The following is an 11,398-nucleotide window of genomic DNA, read 5'->3' as shown; positions in this document are numbered from 1 at the left end:
GTCAGAGCCTCAGATCCATCACGATATACCACCAAAAGAGACTTAGCCGCCCAATCAAGCAAATCATGCATAGTGAAATAAGTTCACAAAATTGTATGATGGGGGTTAATTATCAATGTTATACATTATCAAATCACGTTTCATGGAATTTTATTTACATGCATAGCTTTAATGGGTAATACTAACTCATAATTTTATGGTGCAGGCATATACTCTCTAAGACATGCATATGAACTTAAATCAGAGAGATTGATTTTTTTTATTTTTTTTATTTTCAGTTTTTTATCCGGCGGTATATGTCTTAGGCCAAATGACTCATATGTTTTTTTCTAAAGCAAGATTAATCGAAGTATTGATCTTCACTAAGAGTGTCCCTTCTAGTTAAGGAGGTGGTTGCTAGAGGCTGCCCTTCGAGAAATACGACTTTAATAATACGTGAAGCAATTGAGTAATATATCACGGGCTAAAATTAGATTTGTGAAGCATTAAACTAGATCGAGAGATTCTAACTTAATAAGTCTTTTAGAAACAAGAAGAACTCAAATGTAATAACACTACAAAACTTGAGAATAATATTTTTTAATATTTTTTCTCTATTTCTTTTTTTATTTATAATAATAACAAAATTATTATGTCTTCAATATCTATAACATACTTATATAGGCAAATAATGCTTCTATTTTTTATTTTTTTTTATATTACTATTTCAAATTTATCTATATTTTAATTATTTATCAATATATATATTTTTTAATTCTATAATATTTATATTTTAATTGGGTAATGGGGTACCCGACGAATCGGGAATGAGGAAAAAATATATATACCATCGGGATTAGGGTCGGGTAGTAAAATGAAAATCGGGTACGAAAATAAGTACTTCACTACCGACGGGTAAAGTACTCGTTGTCATCCCTAGACCTCTTCTACATGTATGTCTCTAAAGGTCGCAACAACTCTTCATCTTTCCCTTCTGCCGAATTGAATTGATTGGATGATACAGATTCAAGGTTAATAAATAGGTTATTAACAAAATTTCAAAGTATAAATATTTATTTTTAATATTACATATGGAAACAAATTATATTTATACACACATAGACAATTACAAAGTCACTATATGCTTTTTATCCTATTAAAAATTTCTATTAATTAATTTAAATTAATATTTTAATCAAATACTTGACCTAACTTTTTTGATAAACTATTATTTGGAGTTTTGAATTTAATTTTGTTTATTTTTATTTATTAATATGTAGGATTTTAATTTTAAAAGAACTATAGCTGATAAAGATGATAATTGATTGTTTGGGCTATATAAGAATCTTCTGTATAAGGTCTCATTATATGGGCCATATCTGACGTAATATCTGTATTTCCTTTTTATTAATATATTTTTCTGGATTTCTGTTGAGACCGGCCCACTTGCAAGAATAAATTAAAATAGATTAGGCCTAAGGTTATTCTTGATATTTCGTTTTATTTCTAATTTATTTATATTAGTATAGAACTAATCCTATATAAACCAGAAGGTCATTTGTCAATTATACATTAAATCTTAAATTGCATGCATAATAAAAAATTATTGTTTGGGCTATATAAGAATTTTCAATATAAGGTCTCATTATGTGGGCCATATCTAATGTTTGGGCTGGATTTCCTTTTTATTAATATTTTTTCTGGATTTCTGTTGAAACCCACCCACTTACAAGAATAAATTAAAATAGAATAATTATTACATCTGAAGGTCATTTGTCAATTATTCATTCAATCTTAAATTGCATGCATAATACGAGGCCTATAAAAACCTATAAATTAGAGTTAAAGTTAGATTTTAAAAAAATGAAATAAGTTTAAAAAAAAATTAAGAAAAAAAAATATAAGTTGGTAAGAATCAAACCGAAAGCTTGATTTAAATTTGTTTTTGATACACTAAACACAAGGTGACTAGACAATAAATATAATAATTATTATATTTATTTGGGATATAGTTGGTAATATTTTTGTTTAAGTTTTAGTTTGTATACCCTATATAATAGACTAATTATAACATGCTAATAATTTAAAATACATTAAATATGTAAACACTTTACGGTTCCAACCCAAACATACATTAGTTCACTTGTCACTAATTTACATTATAGTTCATATTATTTTGACACATTTTATATATAAAAATAATAATATTCCCTTCACTATTTTGACACATATACTTTTATAAATCATAGAATAATAATAGTATTTTAAAATGAAACTAGATGATTTTGTGACTTTTTTTTTATCATGATTTGACTCAAAAGTAATGGTGCAAGTGATATTAAGGATTAATAAAAAAAATGTGAACTTTTTAAAAACATATTAAAAATCTTAGTGGGATTATTTTTAGTGATTTATAGAATTATGCATGTGGTTATAATTATTTTTTTAAACCAAATAAATAATCTATAAATTGTGAATTCATATACCATGCTTATTAAATATGGATTCACACAATCTTATCCATGTGTAAGTCTATATTTTTTTAATTTTTTTTAATAACAAGTACTATTATCAAAATAGCTTTAACTTCATCCTAAATATTTTATCAAAATCTTATGAAAAAAGTTATAAAGAACTCTCATCTTTATGGCGATGGTGATAAATGAATATATAATATTATTACTTTAAAATACATTAAATATGTAAACACTTTGCTTTTCATATAGAACCCACATCGTCAATCTAGGCATGCATAGGTTTAGTTGTATGTCATATATTTACATAGTTTTTTTTTTTTACTATTTTGACACATCATTAAAAAAATATATATTTTTTACTATTTTGACCCATTTTATATGTAAGAAAAAAATAATAATATTTAAATAATAAGATATTATAAATAACTAATAATGATAAAAAAAAAATTAAGAAAAATAAAACTAGTTACTTGAGTCAAATCATGATAAAAAAATGTTCAAAATTATATAATTTTGGACATGTAAAATAATTTTGAACATTTTTTTTATCATGAAGCATATGTTAAATATATAAAAAGAAAAATACCTCATATCTTATATAATTGTTCATGTCGTTAGAATATTTTTCAAACCAAACAAGATAACTTGTGATTCACACTATATCTATTTTTTTTTTCCTTTTTAATTATTAACAAAAACTAATTAATACTAGTAGCTAGTTTTTACATTTTTTTTTTCTTTTCACTATAAATAGCTTCAACTTCATCCTTAAATCTCATCAATCTCTTCTCCCATTTTATATTTATACAGAGGCTACAACAGATCTTAGATTATTTGGATTTCTCATTCTAATGTTTGTATTCTAATGTTTGTGGTATTTGATATTCATAGTAGACTTCGATCATGACACCAGAAAGAAACGCTCTCTCACAAAAATATGGTTCCAACTAACCGAATGAGAGAAGAATAAAAAAAAATAATGACGATTTTCAGTCCTTAGACATACATGCTTAAAGGTTGGTACCGAAAGAACCCGTTCCTAAGCTGGCTAAGCATCACGATATTAATCAACCCCCGAAAGGGACATAGCTGATTATTAAAGAAGCGTCAACAAAATCAATCAAATTATGTATAGTTAAATAAGTTCATACAATTGAATTATGGGGTTTAATTATTCTATATATAATATTATCAAATTAAGTTTCATGAAATTTGATTTAGATAAATACCTAGCTTTTATTGGTATTACTAAATCATAATTTTATGATGCATGTATATACTCTTTAACACATGCCATATGAACTTTAAAATGTTTTGTTTGAGGGTATAAATTAGGCAACTTTGCCTGATGATGAGGCACAAGGTTCTTACGCTTAGATTCTTTATTGATTTCTTGTCGTGTAGCTTGAAATCGTTTTGAGAATGGTGGTTTAGGATATTTTTTGGGTCCTTCTGCGTGTTTAGGTTGAAAATTGGAGGATAGGTAAGGATGACAATCGGACGATTCAGGGCAGGGAATATATTTATCATCCCCGCCACGTTTAGTTTCTCGAAAAATTCCCACGGAATACTGTTTATAAAATGTTTGTAAAAAATAAAAAAAATTATACAATAAAAAATTATATGAATAATTTTTTATTATAATATAAAATTCATATAAGGGCCATTGTAGTGACGAACATAAATAGATTCCATTTTATTTATTTATATGGACTGCAACAATCTTATCTAAAGCTGTCAAACTCGCGAGTTAACTCGTGAACTCGTTCGAGTTTACGAGTCAACTCAAGCAAAACGAGTTATGAGTTTAAGAAACTCGGTCAGTAGTAAAATCGATCTGAAATCGCGAGTTAATACCATGAACTCGTCAAACTCGTTTAAATCGGTAACATCGACCCGATTTTTGTATTCTTAGCTCTTTTCTTCTCTTGTTGAATGCTCGTCTGTTCTTTAAAGACTACATAGTTAGATTCTTCAAGCTACAATCATTTGTCATAGTAAAAGAAGAAAATTAGAAAAATGAAGGAAGAAAAGTGAAAGTAAAAAGAGGCGACAATGGAGGAAAGAGAACAATGGAGGAGGCAACGGTGAGATAAAATATAATCGGAAAGGAAGCAATTAGGTTATCATAATAAATAATTAATATATATATATATAATAAATTATCTGGAAAGATAAAATAGTTTAATTATTAATTTTTATTTTGATGAGTAGTTTATAATTGATATATTTTTATAATGTAGGTATTAGTTTTTATATTTTAATTTTCATAATAAATATTATAAATGATTATGATATTTTATATTATAATAATTTAACAACAAATATTTTAAATACAATAATTATGATACATAAATTTTATTTATTTATAATAATAGTTTGTTAATATATTGATTAATTTTTAATAATAATCAATTATTTATCTATATTTAGATGAATTAATTTATTTTAAATCAATTATTTGCTTTTATGTAAACTCTTACGGTTTTACGCAAACTCTCAATTTTACGAGTTTACTTATACAAAACGATTTTACGTAAACTCTCGATTTTAACAGCCCAAAAGAGTATACTTTTTTTTAAAAAAATGTCGATTTAGGCTGACGTGATACATCTTCGTAATGAAAATTAAGTGAAAATATAAGTTGGATTTTCGTTCATTCGCTTTATAGATCCACAGTAAGGCCCAAGAATACATCTTTACTCTTAGTAATAACATAAGTGTCTCATTACCCGTCTGAGAAGTCGTCTGTCTCAGGACCTCATACTTATGATATGTATCATATCGTATCATGACACCTTATCCCTAGGGCTTAAGCCCACCCCTAAAAAAATCCTCCTTAATCTTTAATATTTTTAAACTATATAAATATAATAAAATAAAATAAACAAATATAACATTTCCAAATATATTAACAATATATACCTTAATCTTTTCGTAGATCTTAAATCTTTCCTAGTTTTAACATATCTTAGATTTTATTTTACTAATTCTCTATTCTCTAATTATTTTCCTCAAAATTCTCATATTATTTTTCTAATTCCAGAATAGGTAAAATGTCTTTCTCTTTAATTGTATTCTTTTAATTCTTTTCATAATTTTCATTTTCTTATTTGGTATAATCATTAATTTAATTATGTATATGATATTTATAATTGATTTAAAAAAAAAAAGCCTAATGTTATATTATTTATTAACATACACTTCCAAAAACCACATGTACATTGAAAGTTTTTGTCACACTATTGGTTACTTCTAAATTGTCTAGATTCGCCTATACATAATGTTTTAAAGAATATATATATTACAATTAAGAAGTTTGTATAAGATAAGAAATTCAATGAGCAAATATTAACGTTCAACAAACAGAAGAAGAGGCATAAAAATATAGAGGATTAAAAAAAATGCTTAGAAAAGTAATTAGGAAGAATAATATATCATAAGAGAGAAAGATGCTCATTGTTTGTTTGGGTATTGAGTTGGAATTTCTTCACCTTTCCCTTGTCAATAGGGATAGAAGAATGTGATGTGGTTATTTCTTCTTGTTCAAAATATATTTTGAAAAAAGAGAGGAAAACACTAGGGGTCAAATTATAACAAGGGAATGAGATGTCGAGATACATTCACGAGACATTGTGGAACTTCATCATGACTGTATCCAATTTGATCGAACTGGTTGAGCAATGCAGCTTGGCGGATCATCCATCGGTCGTAGTGGTAGGCATTCCGCATGTTATAAATGTTAGGTGACTGACATATCCTTTTGATTATTAATGTGAACCCTATATATTTTTCTGTTAATGAGTTTGTTTAGAATAACAATAATTTACTTGTTCTTAATTAAAATGTATTTTATTATTTTCATATGGAAAGTAATATTTTATTTCTTATTTATTTTAATTAATAATTTAATTTTAATTTTTACTCATATATAAGAGAAATGAAATACTTTTATACTTTTAAATAATTTATACATTCTTAAATAAAAAGTTTTAAGACACGATGAAATATTTATTATTATATTTTTAACATTATAATACAAAACGTGCAACTCAATACTAGTTTAAATTAATATTTTTATTGAAATTGTATAATATATGTATTAACCGATTTATGAGAAATTGATGGTGGAAACTGTTTAGATAATGAAATCGGGAATAATTTTTTCTCATATCAAATAATAATAATAATAATATTAATAAATTCACACATTTGCCTATAGATCTGCTGTCCGCGTGGGCTTTCTGCATTGGGCCTCCTTTTGAGGTTGAGTACTTGGGCTTGACCTCTGCCTCACTCGGTGCTGGGCTGGTGGTAAACCCCAAAGACAAACAAAAACCTAATGTTAAATTATTTATTAACCTACACTTTTGTGAAATCAACCCTAATAGTCAACATTTCAAAAAAAAAGACGAGGGGTCAAATTATAATAAGGGGATGAGATGGAGGACTGCTCGGTAAAGAATAAAATATAAGAGGTTAAATACTGTGTCGTTTTGGACATCGTTTCAGCCATAGATTTCACATTGAGCTTGCTTTGGAAGATTGAATCGGCCTCTTCTACTACTTGTATCTCTCTCTAAAGGTCTCATCTTCTTATCTCTCTTTCTCGTATCCCCCAATCGATCTAATGACGTTGTTGAATACAAAGATCGGTGGATGATGCAGATTCAAGGGCTCATTTTTCTCTCTTCACGAAGATCGGTGGATGATGATGCAGATTCCCCCAATCGATCTAATGACAACGTTGATGAATATGAAGATCGGTGGATGATGATGCAGATTCAAGGACTCAGCTTTCTCTCGCATCCCCAATCAATCGATCTAATGACAGACGTTGATGAATATGAAGATCGGTGGATGATGATGCAGATTCAAGGGCTCAGCTTTCTCTCTCACGAAGATCCGGTGGATGATGCAGATTCAAGGGCTCGGCTTTATCTCTCTCAGTATCCCCAATCGGTCTAAAAAGATGTTGATGATGAATACAAAGATGGGTGGTGATGACTCCGAGTTCCTACAACTTCTTTCAACCATATCTATGTGCAGAGTAAGTTCTTTAAGTTTTGTTTGTACCTAACATGATGATGAGTTCAAATATTTCTCAATCATTTTTCAGATGCAATACCTTCTTTCCTGCTGCCTGCCTGACCAAACCAAAAATTCATTGAATTGATGATTAAAGGAAAAAAAAAAAAATGTATGTACCCAACCCAACCTAACCTAAACATGAACCATACAAACGTGGAACTAATTAAAGGTCTCTCTTACATGGAAAATACAACACTTATAATAATATCTGAATAGAAAACACGATAAATAGATCTCAAGGAAAGTTTGTTTCTCATTATTCATTCAGATGTTTGCTCCATTCCTTTTTTTTCACACAAATCTTGAGTTTTCAGAATGTTTACAAGTTAAAGTTCCTTCAAAAACAGTTTGTTAAAAATCATCTGAGTTGGGTCTAACTTCATTCGATATACACGATAAGGCAATTTGGATCATATCCATTGGAACCCTAAATTTAATTTTCCATTGGAACCATGAGAAAATTAGGAACCCTTCACATTTTCTTCACCAATTTAGTCTACTTTATACTTTTTGCCTCCTTTAACAATCCACTCCCTCTTTGCACAACCCTCAAAAGCTAAAATTTCTGTATTCGTCAGTGTGTCTACTACAAAGTCATAAGAACAAAAGAAATGCTGATCCAATTGCCTATTAACATAAAGACTTTCACTTTTTTTTGCTAGTTGCTCCAATCACAATGACATGTTATTTAATGGCCAAAATCTGATCACACTTAGTGTTGGTGATGATAAGAGTCATTATTTGAATGGATTAATTTATACATTAAGAGCAGCAGCAGGTATGTGTACTGTATAATTTAGTTATTCAGACCATAATATCTAGCTACTCATTTTGAATCTTAATTTTATTACCTCATCTATGGTTGGCCTGCTGTTTCCAAAGAATTTAGTACATTTCATAGCTAGGCTTGAAATCTTTTTTGCATCTGTCTGCCCATATAACAAAATAGGTTTAAGATATGTTTTACTCTCCCTTTGCTCACTATTTGTCTCCTTATTTGAGAATGTTTTTGTATTTGATATAAATGCTTGAAAAACAGGTTTTATAAATCCCTCAACCCTATGTGATAGAAATTCATGATATCCTCCTGTAACTTTTGAGTACTCTAGGTTCGGTATGAAGACTTCTATAGCTAGACTTCTATAGCAGGTTTTATAAATCCCACTTCATTTACAATTCATCCAGTAATTTTATTACCTCATCTATGGCTGGCCTGCTGTCTCACTGCAACCCAGTGTAGAGTGACCCATATAACAAAATAGGTTTAAGATATGTTTTACTCTCCCCTGCTCACTATTTGTCTCCTTATTTGAGAATGTTTTTATATTTCATAGAAATGCTTGAAAAACAGGTTTTATAGATCCCTCAACCCTATGTGATAGAAATTCATGATATCCTCCTGTAACTTTTGAGTACTCTAGGTTCAGTATGAAGACTTCTATAGCTAGACTTCTAAATCAGGTTTTATAAATCCCACATCATTTACAGTTCATCCAGTAATTTTATTACCTCATCTATGGTTGCCCTGCGGTTTTCACTGAATTCAGTACATTTCATAGCTAGGCTTGAAATCTTTTTTGCACTTGTCTTACTGCAACCCTGTGCAGTCCATTCTTTATCGACCAAGCTTTTTCCTCCTTCGTTGCTTTTTCCTCCTTTGTTCTTTGCATCCCTTGTTATATGCTGATTTTTATCAAATGTTGCTTTGACTGGTGTCGTTCCAATGTCCTCTTCTGTTTTCTTCATTATGACTTGGAGAATTAGTACCCCCAAACTATAGACGTCGGAGTTGTGATGTGCCACACCTATAGAATTTTCAAAAGTATGTTAAAAATCTAATTAATTATCACGTTTTGAATATGATTAAGATTTCACTTACCATTTCTGAACTCTGGAGGACAGTAACCCTCTGTGAGGATTGTTATTTTCTCTCCAATCGTGTTGGCTCCTCCTAAATCAATTATTTTCACCTCGTCCCTCTAAAAGTTAATAACACGTTAGTTTTTTTTTTTATCAAATACAAGTTAAAAAAGCATTACCATGTTAAACATCATGTTTTGAAACTTTAAGTCGCCAATCACAAATCCTGCATCATTAATGCCTTTTATTCCTTGGGCAATCTCTTTAAACATTTGAACACATGTCGTCCACGGTTGTGTGTATATTTCTGTATAAAGAACGTAAATTATTATTCTAGATATTATTTAATACAAAAAATGTAATTTTCTGTTCTATATTTTATTTACCTCCCAATTTCTCGTGAACGTTCGATGCAAGTAACTCAATAAGTAAAGAGTTTTCTTCTTTACCCTCGCTGTAACCGTAAATTTTTACAACATTTTTGTGTTGTATCATAGACAAGATATTCCTTTCGACCTGAATGAATTAATAAATTACTTTTGAATATTCTTGGTTTAAAGATGAGTAATTCTAATTGCAAATATATTAATAGATTAACTAAATTTACCTCCCATTGTGGTTTATCTCTATCCTGGTATACCTTCATTGCGTAATCCTCATACTGATATTCCACCTGATATACCTTTCCAAAATTTCCTTCACCAAGTAATATGCCCTCAGCTTTGCAGATTTGAAACTCTTCCTCTGTTAGCTTTATTAGTCCCTTTAAACTTTTCTCAATTTTTTTCTCTAGAGAGGTTGATTCACCATCTTCATTGTTCCTTCTAGGTGGCCTTCTAGTTGATGGATTGTTCCTTCTAGGTGGCCTTCTAGGTGGCATCTGTTAAAAAAAAAAATCTCTTCACAAAAAACTGTCTGCTTGTCATGCTTTACAGAATTTTCTAGCAATCAATCTTAATACAGTCAACAATTATACAGAATCTTAGAGATTTGTATAACAACAATCAAATCAATCAACATATGACCGTACCAGAACTCGTAGATCAATGAACAGTCACCTACATTCAAACAATCAATTTAGTCAATAGTCAAATTAACATATGAAAGCAATCAACATATGAAGATCAATGAACAGTCACCTACATTCAAACAATCAATTTAGTCAATAGTCAAATTAACATATGAAAGCAATCAACATATGAGCGTACCAGACAGATGCGCGACAGAATGAAGAACATAAACCCTATGAGTCGTACCAGACAGATGCGAAAGAATGAAGAACATAAACCTTATGTGTGTTTTATGAGGAAAAAAACAGACAGAATGTATACATGTTTTATCAAAATATTATATATTTTTGTAAAAATCTATAAAAATCTCAAAGTACCTCAGATGATTTTAAATCTTTTTTATATATAAATTTTAAATTAGTGAATAAAATAATTTTAAAAAATAGTTGTTAAATTAAATTATTTGATTATACATAAATTTATTATTTTTTGAAAAAAAAATCCATATATATAAAAAATGATTTGAAAATCGTTTGAGCGCAACGACAAATACGTAACATTAATAGAAAAACAAATAAGTAAATAAAAACGTTAGTCAATCGCTCGTAAGTTATCGAGAACAACGAATAACTCCTTAATGAATTCTAAGGCCTTTTCATAATGAATCTCAAATGACATGATAATAATAATATTATGAAAGTTTGACGATTTTTCTCCGACCAGATAATTTACCAAAAAATAATTGGAATGATAACCCAATTATTTAGGCATGTTATATTAGCCGCATTAATCCAAATTTCCCCCAAAACTCTGAAATCATCAAATAAATTTCAGATACTAGTCACCAAAATTCAAAATTAAGTGAGTTACGAGCTCAAGATTAATATATATACTTAGCCTGGGTTAAACTCAGCTTAGCTTTATATGACTTTGGATTTGAAATTTGTTTTTTTATATTATATATAAATTATTATCGTTTAT

At 28.7% G+C, this 11,398-nt stretch overlaps 1 protein-coding gene across 1 annotated transcript; it reads right to left on the bottom strand.

Moving 5' to 3' along the window:
• Positions 1-7,564: 7,564 nt before the first annotated feature.
• Positions 7,565-10,287, bottom strand: LOC124939493 (probable serine/threonine-protein kinase PBL26). The gene is made up of 7 exons (XM_047479965.1): positions 10,015-10,287; positions 9,794-9,923; positions 9,587-9,714; positions 9,427-9,526; positions 9,057-9,352; positions 8,399-8,476; positions 7,565-7,603 (listed from the first exon to the last, which is right to left on the bottom strand). Exons 1-7 carry the CDS (start codon positions 10,285-10,287, stop codon positions 7,565-7,567), a joined length of 1,044 nt encoding a protein of 347 aa, XP_047335921.1.
• Positions 10,288-11,398: the final 1,111 nt, after the last annotated feature.

This window comes from Impatiens glandulifera, chromosome 5 (genome assembly GCF_907164915.1).
Source record: "Impatiens glandulifera chromosome 5, dImpGla2.1, whole genome shotgun sequence".
NCBI classification, from domain to species: Eukaryota; Viridiplantae; Streptophyta; class Magnoliopsida; order Ericales; family Balsaminaceae; genus Impatiens; species Impatiens glandulifera.
Note: the sequence above shows the minus strand (reverse complement) of the source record. Positions and strands in the feature narration are given on the sequence as shown.